This window comes from Carcharodon carcharias, chromosome 7 (assembly GCF_017639515.1).
Source record: "Carcharodon carcharias isolate sCarCar2 chromosome 7, sCarCar2.pri, whole genome shotgun sequence".
NCBI lineage: Eukaryota > Metazoa > Chordata > Chondrichthyes > Lamniformes > Lamnidae > Carcharodon > Carcharodon carcharias.
In genome coordinates this window covers 40,949,918-40,964,225 of record NC_054473.1, presented here as the reverse complement: position 1 = coordinate 40,964,225, position 14,308 = coordinate 40,949,918, and the positions used below count along the sequence as shown (strand labels likewise).

At 39.5% G+C, this 14,308-nt stretch overlaps 1 protein-coding gene across 38 annotated transcripts in view; it reads right to left on the bottom strand.

The window, feature by feature from the left end:
- slmapa (sarcolemma associated protein a) overlaps positions 1–14,308 on the bottom strand; it is a 241,758-nt gene that overhangs the window by 139,949 nt on the left and 87,501 nt on the right. For all 38 annotated transcript variants that reach the window (XM_041191062.1, XM_041191028.1, XM_041191029.1 and 35 more), the window contains 3 exons: positions 10,033–10,095; positions 8,981–9,076; positions 1,530–1,601 (listed from right to left, as the gene is read on the bottom strand). In XM_041191062.1, coding sequence (XP_041046996.1) covers positions 1,530–1,601; positions 8,981–9,076; positions 10,033–10,095 — 231 coding nt within the window. The remainder of the gene's footprint in view (positions 1–1,529; positions 1,602–8,980; positions 9,077–10,032; positions 10,096–14,308) is intronic.

The following is a 14,308-nucleotide window of genomic DNA, read 5'->3' as shown; positions in this document are numbered from 1 at the left end:
CATTCAATTCTCAGGAGTAATCTTCCTCGAAAAAAATTGGAGAATTAGAGTATTAAGGCAGTGAAGGCAAAGATTTGGATTTCAACAGGAGGAGGAGGAGTGGGAGTGTCAAAAAAGTAAGAAAAAAGTGGAGGGCCAGAGATTGTCATCACACAATTTAAAGGAAACCAATAAACTGACCACATTTTAAGGAAACCAATGTACTCAGTGGGGCTTGTTTTGCTCAGTTGGCTAGAGTGTGGTGCAGAATAACTTCAACAGTGCTGGTTCAATCCCTGCACTTGCTGAGGTAGTTCTTGGGGACTGCCTCCTCACCTTGCCCCATATTAATATCAAGATATAAACCATGATTAGTAACCCTTGGACAATGAGGACACTACATGGAGAAAGAGAGAATGTACTCACTTGGCAAAAAAAAAGGGAGCCTTATACAACTGAGCTTTCAAAAGCCAATTACGGATAACCTTTGTTTTTATGCATCATATATTGGAAAAACCTCTGACTTTCAGAAATATTCCTAATCAAGGCTTATTGGGCAGAACAGTTGCACACAATACTTTACTCCTGTGAGTCAGTCTTTTATTTTTAAGATTTAGATTGAATTATATGCCACAGGTTAATCTGGTCAAAAACATACAGATTAAACTCAAATGACTTACTTACCTCACGAAATGCACTCAATACCAAGCCACTACTGTCTGAAATTTTATTTTAATGTTAAATATTTAAAAATGTGACCCCAAATGTAAAAGACTGATAACTGGACAAATAGGCCATTAACAATGAACTATAGGCAATACTTTAGATTAATGCCATCTACAAAATTAAAATTTTACACCTTGTATGCATCTATAGAATATGGGATCATGTTCATCACATCAGAAATTCAGATGGGTTTTCTTTTATAAAAATCAAAACAAAATTTGAGCCAAACGCAACACTGGTAACTGAGCAAAGCCAATTGCCTTAAATAGACTAAATAAGTAAGAAAACAGCCAATTAAACAAACAGGAAGCAAGAAGAAATTGACAATAAACAACTAGTAGGCAAAAGAAAGCCAACCAATAAAATTATTTGAATTATTTATTCAAATTACTTCAATTGACATCGTGGTCTCTCAGCATTAATGAAATAGTAACACAGAAGGCAGTCATTTGACTCACTGCACAGATATCTATTTTAATCTAATTTCCATGCCCTCTGTATCCTGTTACATTTGTTTTCAAAGACTTACTCAATTCCTTTTTAGATATGCTCTAATGACCCATAATATGTAAAAAAAAAAATTCCATTAATTCTTCTATTCATAATGGCCTATGCTCCCATTACTGATTCAACCACCAATAGGAACAATCTGCTTTTTCTTTAAACGTTTTTCATAAACTTGAAAATCTGTTTGGAAGCCCCCTTAATCTTCACTATTCCATCAAAAAGCCCCAGTTGAGCCTTTCTTCACAACCACAGCCACATATTTCTGATTGAGTTCTAGTGAGTGTATTGAAGCAAAAACAGTTAATGACATTACTTACCTTTGAATAAGCTTGCAACTGGTTTCCCATTACTTCTAGCCTTGATAGCAACCTATCTTCATCTATTAAAGCCTGGATTAAGACAGTAAAGCACAGAGAAAATGTCATTTTAATAGGAATTATCTAAAAATATTTCTAAATCTGAATGCACATTAAAAATGAGTGTTTTGATGAAGATTTCTTTAGTTTTAAATAAGCTTCCTAAGGGCGCTCAACCCATTTTTCGTTCCATAAAATTGATCTAAAAAAAATGTATATTTTAATGGACAAGATGTAAGTTCCAGCAGCTTATAAAAATTGTAATAGGTTTCAAATTGTACTGTTTTATTATGTGATTTGTGGTCCTATACTATCAGCATTGAGTGACATGCAAGCGTCCACTTCTGGTTGCTTAACAAACTGCTCACATATTATAGGCAAGAGAAAAGTAAACTCAGATCCATAAATGCTCATCTGCACTAAGTGCTGAAATAGCGATTTTAGATCATTATTCAGAGATGCCCATTAGGAATGGCAAAACTTTGTGCTGCATTTATATCGTTACTTCCAGTTTGAACAAAAAAATTAATTGCACCCTGGCGCTTTTTTTTTATATTGCCTGATTCTCAAAAAAAGAACTTTCAGGACTAGTGGAGAGATGTACAAATGTACTTACATGTACATGGAAATTCTTCTAAACCCTAATGAATAAAGACCCAGCCTGTTTAGTCATTCTTGATAAGTCAACCTCTTCATCCCAGGAATCAGCTTAGTCAATCTCTTTTGAACTGCCTCCAATGCAGGTATTTCTTTTCTTAAATATAGGGACCAAAACTGTACACAGTATTCCACGTGCGGCCTCACCAACATCCTATACAGTTATAATAAGACTTCCCTATTTTTAAACTCCAACCCCATAGCAATACAGGCCAAAATTCAATATGCCTTCTTAATTACTAGCTGCACCTGCATGCTAACTTTTTGTATTTCATACAGAAGAACACCCAGATCCCTCTGTGCTGCATTTTTTTGGAGTCTCTCTCCATTTAAATAATAGTCTGCCTTTGATTTTTCCTGCCAAGGTGACCTCACACTTTACTACATTAAACTCCATCTGCCAAGTTTCTCCCCACTCACTTAACCTATCTATATCCCCTTACAGATTCCTTAGGTCTTCATCACATGTCCTCCCACCTATTTTGTATCATCAGCAAATTTGGATACATTACACTCTGCCCTCTCCTCCAAGTCATTAATACAGATAACAAACAATTGAGGCCCTAGGACTGATCCTTGTGGCACTCCACTAGTTACATCTTTCCAACCTGAAAAAGACCCATTAATCCTGACTGTCTTCTGTGTGTTAACCAATCTTGAATCCATGCTAATACATTACCCCCAATACTGTTAGCTCCTAACTTGTGCAAAAACCTTTTATGTGGCACCTTATCGAATGCCTTCTGGAAATCCAAATACACTACATCTACCGGTTCCCCTTTATCAACTCTGTTTGTTATATCCTCAAAGAGCTCTAGCAAATTTGTCAAACATGATTTCCGTTTCACGAAACATTAAGCTTTTCTAAATGTCCTGCTATTTCTTCCTTAATAACGGACTCTAGCATCTTCCCAACAATAGATGTTAGGCTGACTGGCCTGTAGTTTCGTGCTTTTTGTCTCCCTCCTTTTTTGAACAGGGCCGTCACATCAGCAGTTTTCCAATCCACAGGGACTCTCCCGCAATCCAGTGAGTTCTGGAATATTTCAACCAATGCCTCCACTATATCTGCAACCACTTCCTTTAAAACCCTTCAATGCAGGCCATTAGGTCCTGGTGACTTGTCTGCCTTTAGTCCCATTAGTTTCTCAAATATTTTGTCCCTTGTGATAGAGACTGTTACAAGATATTTTTTCCCATTAGCTCCTTGCTTATCTGATGTCTTTGAATGTTTATAGTGTCCTCCACTATGAAGACCGATGCAAAAAAATGCTTTAAGTTAAAAGTAGTAAGTTCCATAAATTCTACATGATGCAATATTCTAAAGCATGCCTAGAGAAAGAGAGAGACAGACAAACTGCAGGCAGACACAAAGAAAGAAAGGCATAAAAGACAGAGAGAATGCAAATGAATTAACAGGGCTTAATTTTCAGAAATCCGATGTCAAGATTATTTCTGGATACTGACCATGCACTGCATTTATTTTAAAATGCAGATCCTAATTGGGCCGGGGCTAAGTTCAGTGCCTGATTAGTGGCACCGGGTGCTGCCAGGAGACAAAAAGTGACTCCAGAGTACAATGCTCAAAGGCAAGATGGCAGCCAAGACTGGGCTTGCCATTGACTTGCAGAATCAAAGTAGGAGATCCAAGGGCCAGCAGCCACAAGGCGCAGACAAGTGGCCAAATGGTCAATGAAAAGGTACTATATCCTCTCTGTGTGAATAACTCTTTTCTTCCCTAAGAGTTTTATTTCAGCAGAAACACCACTTAATGGCTTCCCACATTGCTCCCAATAGCTGTGCATTAATGTGCACCAGACTGTTAGCTTTTCCTGATCTACGATTCGAAAATCACCATCTGGCACCCCCCCAGTCTATTAACAAGCTCTTCAAGAAGTTTAACAGGCAGTTAATTGGAGGCGAGTGAGTTTCAGCTTCCCCCACTCCCACCTTTGCTTTGAAAATAACAGCACATGGAAGACTGACATGCCATTTGGGAGTGCTATTTTCAAAGCATGCCTGTATCCAACCTCACCTCCGTGGGCATCTGAAAATCAAGGCCTCTGTATCTATAGTCACTTTGAATTGGAGGATACCCTGTTTTCTAACATTACCTATGTTTTACCATGTACTACTGATTTGCAGTGACTAAATCAGAAAAATTCTGTTTGAAAAATTAAGGTAGTAGGTTTTTGTAAAAGTCTAGATGAAATGATCTCACTTATATTTAAAGCAACAATTTGCATTAATATAGTGTCTTTAATATAGAAGAATGTTCCAAGGCACTTTACGGAGGTGCAAGGAAAAGATAAATGTTGAGCCAAAGAAGAGCATTGAAGTTGTTGAAAGACATGGATGACGTTATTCGGCAGCAAATAGCTCAAGTCAGTGGCGGACTTACGAAATGCTCCAGGGGTAGCAGTATGCAGTCTTTGTGTTGTAGAGGATATGTGAACAGGCTGGTTCAGTTAGAAATAGTGACTGGTGGAAATGATGGGAAGCTTTGACAAGGGTATAGAGTTTGTGATGGGGATCAAAAACGATGGCTTCAGTCATAGTAGTGTTTAGACGGAGGAAGCGGCAGCTTAGCCAAACTGCATGTTGGACAGCATAAAGGTCATGGAAGGGTCGAGGGAGATGGAGCTGGGTGTCAGCAGCTTTCATTTGAAAGGCTGACCCCATATCTACCGATGTTTGCAAGGGGCAGCTGTTGACAAAGAAAAAGAAGCGGCTAAATGTAGTATAAGGGTGTGGAACTGAGTGCAGTACCGCCCACAATGATGTAAGAGAACACATGACCCACACCTAGGGGTCAGGTTAGTGTTGGACAGAGTTGTGTGCAGAAACAAGCTCCTGGTTTGAACCTTTACTGTAAATATGTACATCAGTCTTGTAGTTAATAAATACATACAGTTAACCTATTTAAAACTACAAAGAATCCTTTAAGACCTAATGAATGGTATCCAACACCCTACAATATGGTGGCAGTGAATAGAAATAGCCAAAACCTTGCAAAAATCCTGCAGGGCTAAAGAAAAATTTAAAGAAGCATTCTGACCTGAAGAAAAGCTCAAGAAGCAGATGTGTAGAGGAAAATCACCAGAGAAAAGCTCCAAAGAAAGGCTCGGAAGCTGAAGGCAGAAATTTAAAATTCTTCATTGCAGTAGAGGACTCTCTTGGAAATCCAGCTTCAATTCCCAGAGTGCAGAGTCAACAGACCAGGCAGGGGCGAGCTAAAACTTTTAAATTCCAGGATGCAGCAAGACCTGAGAAACTTTTAAATAGTTCAGTGGTCAGAAATTGCGGTTTAAAAACTCCATCGGAAAAAACAGATTCCCGAGTTGCATCTGGGCTCGCTCCGAGGGAAAAAAATGAATTAATTTGGAAGAATTGAGGCTAAAGAACCAGCTTTAAAGGATAGAATTCAACGATTTCATGGCCCTAAAAAGGGGAAGTCTGCAGCTAGAAGGTTGAGCATGAGCGCTTTGCAGCAGGAGCCTGTCAAAACCGGCAAGCGCGGGTAAACCCTTTGTCTTCACACGAACAGTGGCACTATACTGAATTTCAGCAATCTCTTAAAGCTAAACCTAAACATTAAAAATTTACTATGGATCAGAAATCCACCCTTCCAGATCAATTTGAACTTATCCAAGGCCCAGATCAATCACATAATTGGAGACTTTGGAGAAAAAGATTCCTCAGATACATGATTGCCTCAGGTCTGGATAAAAACACAAAAGCTCAACAAGTTAATACACTGCTTTATTTGGTAGGCCCCAATAGCAGACGACATTATTGCTAGACAAGGAATCAATGAATTATCTGCTAAATGCGAAGAAGTATTAAATCATTCGGTATTTATTTTAACCTAAGAAGGAACAAAATCCTTGAAAGGACTAAATTTAGTAAGTGTTTCCAGCAGCCAGAGAACCTGTCAACTTATTCATTAATGATCTGTACAGGGTGACTGAAGGCTGCAAATACAGAGACCTAAAATCTGAACTTACCAGTGACAGAATAGTTGTACAAGTAGCAGACAATGCATTCTCAGACATGCTGCAAGTGCAGGAAGATCTAACCTTTATCTAAAATAAAGCTATCCAGATTGTTAGGCAGTCTGAACTCAGTGTGCAGCACAGGTCCATCTTAAGAGAAAGTAAACTGTGCAACAAAAGAAATCCCACAGACCAGTTAAACAGCACAGAAACAGGGGCATTCCAGGCCAAGGGAAACAATACCCTAACCGGCCAGTCGAGCGGCCATGCCAGCGCTGTGGAGCAAAACTCCCCCACAGGCAAGATCAATGCCCTGCAATTTCATCTCAATGCTTTCAATGTAACAGAATTGAACATTTTGGCAAACTGTGCAAGGCCAAAACATCTAGATGCACAAAAGATCCAAGACTGATTCATGGGGTTGAGACTGCACACCAAGAGGGCTCACAGCCATGCTTCTTGGGTGACATCCAAGATCCAGGTTTCTCATTTTCTAATGCAAACATTTCTGTCAACGACCATCTCACAAACTCATGGGAGCCAGTGTTACAGTGCTGTCGGACAAACAACCATGGCTGAGAAGAATCTGGCTTCGAACAATAGACACACGACTCCATGGGCCCGGAGGAATCCGACTTCTAGTCACCAGCATGATTCTGGAACCATTAAAGTACGGCAGCAAAAAATCTTCAAGCTGATGTACGCCATCTGTATCCAGTCTTTAACTCTCTTGAGCAGAGATGCCTGTGTAGCCCTGAATCTCCTCAAAATGGCAGAGGATATCAAGACAATCACAATCATAAATTATACAAAACTGCAAGTTCCTGAGAGCTCAAAAAAGAAAGAGTGTCCTGACTGGGACTTCAGCTATGAACTGTCTTCTCTCTCTGCAGAGCAGGTTTGTCCATTTTTATTACAAGTGCTGGAAAGCCCTCATTGATCAGACCAGCCAACCTCTCAGATGGTTACCATGATGTCTCCAGTGGAGGATGGACAAGAGAGCAACCAACAATCAGAAGAGCCTCAATCTCTGGCTCTGATAACTGTTGCCAAGATCAACACCGCGACCACAGAGGAAGCACTTCACCTCCCAGCCAACATGATAGTGCCACAGACGATGCTGGAACCAAGTAGCAGCCATCCATTGCTGACAGCACACCACAAAGTCAAACACAAAGTTAAGCTTACTAAAAAAAAAACATCCTCATAATAGGAAAGGCCATCTTCTGTCCTAGAGAACATGGTGATGACCCACATGATGGAAGAAGAGGAGGAAAATACTGACATGGAGACGAGCATAACGTTCGTCCACCCTGCAAAAAACAGGATGGAACAGCAACCACCTATCACCACAACTGCCAAATTGGCAAAGAATAGTCCAATACCAAGGAATGGAAAAAGAGAACAAAAAGATAGCCAGATGCCAGAACAATCTTCAAACCTACAGGAAGAACCAGCAGTGACAGAGTCTACCATTCCTCTGGCAGTAGTGCGAACAAGATGTGGAAGAGTTATAATGCCTCCAGACTGCTTGAACCTACAAGCTCAAAGACTTGAAGGAGGCAGATGGGGCAGCAATGACGATGTAAATACATTGGGTAAACTAGAATAACTTGAAATACATTGGATAAAGATTTGGAGGGAGGTGTAGTATAAAGGTCTGGCACATATAGGGTTAATGTGGGACTGAGCCTACACAGTGATGTAAGTGAACCTAGGGTCAATGAATTTTTAACAGACTCGTGTGCACAAGCAAGCATAAAGACAGCTCCTAGCTTGAACCCTTTATTGTATATATGTACATAGTTCTTATAGTTAATAAATACATACAGTTAACCTACTTAAGACTATGAAGGCTTCATTGAGACCTACCAAACGGTATCCAACACCCTACGACACTAAAGATAGATTGTTGGGGAACTCTGACGACATGGGTACAGGTTTGGGATGAATAGGAATATTCGAAGATTTCTCTGGCTATGATTGAATATGGAAGGATTGAGCCAAATGCGACACCTGATAGCACTTGATGTGGTCCAGTCAGAGTTGTGATGGATTCTTAGACCAGTTGTGTACCAGATACACTCAAGTCTTTACCCCTTGGACTTCAGGATGGAAAAATGGGGAGGGCCTATAAAAATGCACAAACTAGCATATTGTAGCTTGCAAAGGCACAGATTGCTTGGAATTCAAACATACATAAAAGCTGTCACAGGTAGATGTCATATTGAGTGTGTTTTTCTGTACTAATTTCTATTTTACATACAAACACATTCCTGGTCTCTAAAAAGAAATACAAAATGTACCTAAATATAGCTATTGAAATTTGACCTTTAACTTGTCTTGAAATAATTTTGAGAATCAACAAAACAGGTACTATTAGAGACTGAAGACAAACTTTTCTCAATTTGACTGAAAATACTCCTGCAGTATGCTGGGAAGTAGTACACATTGCACATGCTCAGACTGCAGGCTTTGCCTTCAGCTGACAGAATCAAAGCTCTGAACAAAAAAAAACTTAAGTATTTGAGAGAGGTTGAGGATTTCAAATAATACATAGAAACATGGCAGAACAATCAAATGTTTAATAACTTAAGGCACTTTAAAGGTTTTTATGGTGAAGTGAATCTCATATTTCTTCACTGCATCAAAACAAAAAAAACTTCAATGGTTGAATGGTAAATTTCGTTCTTAAAATGCATTGATTAAACTGTATCCTAAAGAGGAATATTCACAAATTGTATTAAATGTTGAAAGTACCTGCCAGCTGCTGTCTGATGCCTCTTGAGTGTTGGCTAGTAACCGCTGAAGGGTGGCCAATTTTTGTTCCAGCATCTGTTCTCGATGTAAGGCCTCCTGACATTTGGAAAATCAACAATACTTTAATGTATTAGTATATCAGACAATGTTAAATCAAAAGTTGTTTGATTAAAGTAACCTGAACCATATGGTGAGATAGCATTCAATTTGATACACATCATATAATATACATGTGGGTGGTTGGAAGTGAGACACCAATTTTTTTTTTCTGATCTATCCTTTTCACCTCAAGGGTACTGGAACCTCCCATTAGTTTTTATAATTTGAACATCTCACAAGCTATTCATAACCGTCAGCTAGTGATTGAAAAATGCCAAAAATTACTTTTATCCTAATTTCTACTGTAATTCCTGTCCTCTCAAATTTCATTCCATTTCATTTGTTCTGCTACCAATTCCAACCTTTCCACCTGAATACCATTGTCTTGTCTCATTTAATAGCTCTAGATTTGCAAGGCATTGTACATCTAATTATTTCCATCTTGTACTCCTCTTCTGTTTAAACCATGTTCTTATGTTTTACAATGGCAACAGTTTAACTAACTGTACATTTTCTTCTTGTATTTGTCCGTAAGCATTCATGATTCCTGTTACAGCTTATTTCTTTTTGACACACTATCTACATGCTCTATTTCTGCTTCTTGGTCAACAGTCATGACTTGCTCCTCCAAATTCACCAAAACATCAGTTCATCTTTTCTATTCTGCTCTTCACCTACCTCATTTACTTTACGTGAATCTAAAAGTCCCATTTTTATTATATGTAATTAGGCCTTTGTTTCCATTCCCCCTAAGTGCTACCTTCAAATGTTATAGGAGGATACAGTTTATAAAATGTTTCATTAGCTGCACAGTTGAATAGGTAAAATTTTGTGCCCGCAATATGTGAACAAGTTGATGGCTAATGGTTTATTTTGTGAACAAGCAAAGACTATACAATTAAATAAACTGTATTGCCAGAATAGTAAACAGCAGCAGCACTGGTGGGTTTTACCTGTAAATACTGTGAGAGCTGGAATAGTTCCTGAGAGTACATACTGGGAGAATTAGCAGCTACCTGAGGAATTGAAGGAAACATTTATTCAATATAATTGTTTTAAAGCATTATGACATAGCTGAGGTATTAAAACAATAAACATGTTCAGAAGAGACTCATCCATTTTGTTTATCAGCGCAGTTGTGTGTGAAATTACTCTTTTGGGAGATAGAGAGGTGAGAAAACAAGGGATTCAATGAGGAGCCAATTAGTGACAAAATGAAAATAACCACTTTCTTGGGACAGACCTTGAGGAACTTACAAAATCAAAAAGCATGCCTCCTTGTACATAACTGTTTCTCCATTTCTCAGTACAGTAAATTTATGAAGATACATGAGCAATTTATTTTTGCTCCTACTTCACCTCTGAAGTATACAAATGGAAGTAATTGGGCTAGATTTTCAATCCAGGCTCGGGAACCCGAAGCCCGGATAATTTCCTGACTCAACCTACGTCAGCTCCAGTGCTGTTATGCTGGGGGTGAGTTTTTAGCACTCAGTGGCACCATAAGTGGATTGAAGATGGGACATAAATACCAACGGCCTTTTGAAAAGTTGGGCTGCAGCCATGACTGGGCTTGCCATTCGCTGAGGACATGTCGCAGCAGGGTGCTGATTGGGCCATTGCTGGCATGGGCAGGCATCAACAAGTGGTGCCAAAGCTTTTCGATCACCTCCCTTGAGGCACTGACAGAGGTCATTGTAGACCAGAGCACAAATGTCCAAGACCAACCGTCTGGAGAGATGCAGCCTCCTATGACACTGGTGCTCTGTCATTTGCAGGTAACTGATTTGTGGGAGATACACCCGATGTCTTGGGTACCATCATTTCTCCTTGCAGGTCCTCTGGTATCCTGCGCAGGAGGATGCATTTGCTGAAGCTCCTCTTTGCTGTTCTATCAAATGTCAGAGTAGCCTACTCCCATATCCACTCCATCAGCTGGCTCCTGTTTGTTCAGTAAGGCTTCCTCTGCCAACCTCTGCTGACCTGGCGATGCCAATAGCCTGACATCCCTATCAGGATGCCAAACCTGTGTGCCATTGGTTGAGCAGACAAGCTTTATTCTGTCTCTATTAAATGAATGAATGAATCGACCAGTAATCAATTAACTTTCATGGCTCCCCACTGTGCGCAGGTCAGCCGCACTCTGACGTGTCCCAGACACTGTGTGCTCTCCATGCCTAGGGGAGGTGGTGGCATAGTGGTATTGTCACTGGACTAGTATTCCAGAGACTCAGGTTCGTAATCCCACCATGGGCAGATAGTGAAATTTGAATTCAATTAAAATTTGGAATTTAAAAGTCAAATGATGACCACAAAACCATTGCCGATTGTTGTAAAAACCCATCTGGTTCACTAATGCTCTTTATGGAAGGAAATCTGCTGTCCTTACATGGTCTGGCCTACAGACCCACAGCACTGTAGTTGACTCTTAATTCCCCTCTGAACAAGGGCAATTAGGGATGGGCAATAAATGCTGGCCTAGGCAGCAATGCCCACATCCCATGAACAAATAGACAAAAAATAACTGAAAATTCAAAACTGCTCCTGAGGCCTATTAATGAACATAACAACGAGCTAAAAGGGCACTTAACTGAAGGTGTGCAGGTTTCAGAATTTATCTGCCACACCCCCGCCCTCCCTTTGAAAATCACATCACGTCCCGGAGGTGGCAGGATCTCACCAGCATTTGAAAATCCAGCCCATGGTGTGGATCAGACAGAATACATCTATACCAGAAATACTTTATTCGTACTTATTGAAACATATATAAACCAACTCTCTCCTGATGGTTCAGTAACTAAGCTAGCCACAAGTGCCCAAATGCAATCTCTAGCAGTATGTTGTCAGCCACAATGGCAGCAGCAGGTGTATGTACACGCTTCTGGGCTATGAAAAGGAGGAAAATTAAACCAGCAGTTGTTCCCACTTTAATTCACTTTTCAGCAACTTTAGATGAAAATGCATATGTGGGCAAGGCTCTGACAACTTCACAGTTCAACAGCTCACCAAATACTTTACCAGTCTCAAAGGAAAAGGCCATTTGGGATATACCAAGACCTATGAAACACTATTCCACAATACATCCATGTACAGGATGGAGGAGAGTTGGGGTGAGTTGAAAGGAATAGCATACATAATTTTTAACCAAAGAAAAACAATTGTTATCTATTTAAAATAAATATGGTCAATTAAATAACTATGTAACTATCCAAACAAAGAATATTTAGCACCAGTAGTAATGGCTTCAATCAAGACTGCCACCCCATTCAGAATGAAGGTCGATATCCACTTCAGTGAAAGAAGCTGCTGCAGGGTTCAATTTGTTACAAATTCTGGACTTTACTAGATGACTATGTTTTAAAATGTCTCAGTTAACAAGATATGCCAGAAACACCCCAGCATGGAGACATATCTATGTGGCCTGGTTGCCATGGGGGTGAAACTCAAAACAGAAACCTATTAAAATATCAAGTGGCAGTTTTCACACCTGGGACAATTGCTTTTTGGACACAGGAAGAGAGACAAAGCAACCACTGCTGTGTGGAGAAACAAAGCAGTTACTGCTGTGAAGAGCAGAGAAAGACTGTTTTGTGTCAAGATGCAAGATGCTTGTGAAAGTTGGTTTATGTTCAAAAGGAAGGGGACGGAACCAACGGAACTTCTGGTGATTTAAGGGACAATGAGTTGCTGAGATGGGCTTTATTGGTGAAAGTCGGATCTGAAAGACTTGGCCTGAATTTTGAAGGACACTGGGCATTTCACCCGAGCACAGCAGGGAGAAGTGAGCCTGCTGGAGAGCTGGGAGTTAACAGTGGATTCATTTTTCTAATGCTATACCTTTGCAGGAAGTGCAGTGCACAGCAAAAAGGGTTATAAGATATATTTAGATTGTGTTAACAGTGTTCCTCTCTGCAGATGATGCCAGACCTGCTGAGTTTTTCCAGGTATTTTTGTTTTTGTTTTGGATTTCCAGCATCCACAGTTTTTTGCTTTTATCTTAGTGTTTTATTGACTGCCACTTCTCTTCAAGGAATGCCTACCTTGAAGAAGTATTGCTCTTCTTTCCGACAGGATTTCCCCCCCGCCACCAACCAGCTTATATTTCACCTCTCTTCTATTTTTACTTAGTTCTGTTGAAGGGTCATTCGGACTCGAAACGTTAACTGTGTTCCTTTCCACAGATGCTGTCAGACCTGCTGAGTTTTTCCAGGTATTTTTGTTTTTGTTTTAGATTGTGTCAGTTTGTTACTGAAAAAGTACCTTTTCTTTAGTTTTGTGCATTAATTGCCCGTCTAGTAATGTTTACTCAGCATTGATTTTTAGTTTGTTACAGTTAAAATGTGAATCTTGACATTCGGTTTATTGATCATTTGGGAATTACAACTCTTCTAAAAAGTTGTCAGTCTCTACATGGATCATAACATGGGACACTAACGCGCTGGGGAAAAAACCTTTTGACAAATCAAGCTCATTCTCTCCAATATATTACATGAAAATTACATCACAGCAGTCACCTAGTCAAAACTAAGGCTTCAAACTGGGTAAAATTTCCAAAAAGATAATTCAAAAAGGCTATCTCCAAATATTCTTCTCATATACTGAATAAAATATCACAGGTGCTCCAAATCTATTTGCCTAAATTTATCCCTATAACTTCAATCTCACTTCCAGCCAGATAGTTATGCAAGAGCAAGATACTGCAGATGCTGAAAATTTAAACTAAAAACAGAAGGGTCTGGCAACACCTGTGGAGAGAAAAACAGAGTTAACAGTTCAGGTTGATGACCCTTTGTCAGACGGTCTGAGCATTGCCTGATGATTATGCAACTTGTTTAATGTCCCATCTATGATCTGGATCTACCTATGCAATTGAATATTCAAGATTCCATGGCATTATTCAAACAACAAGGTATCCTGGACAACATTCTTCCCTTAACGACCAGCACCAATCATCGCTGCTTATGAGACTTTGCTGTGCATAGATTAGCTGCCATATTTTTCTTCAAAACAACAGCGACTACAGTTCAAATGCAATTCATTGACTGCAAAGTACAACCGGACATTCTGACAACTTGAAAGACTTTATATTTTTCTTTAAAAGAGTTAGTGACTAAGCACCAACTCCAATTCCAAACAAAATTCACCTGACAGAAAAATATCAATTGCTAAATTAGCAGAAGGTTTAGTTTGGTATTGAAATAAATTTAATATTCTAAGTTCTGCTTTTAA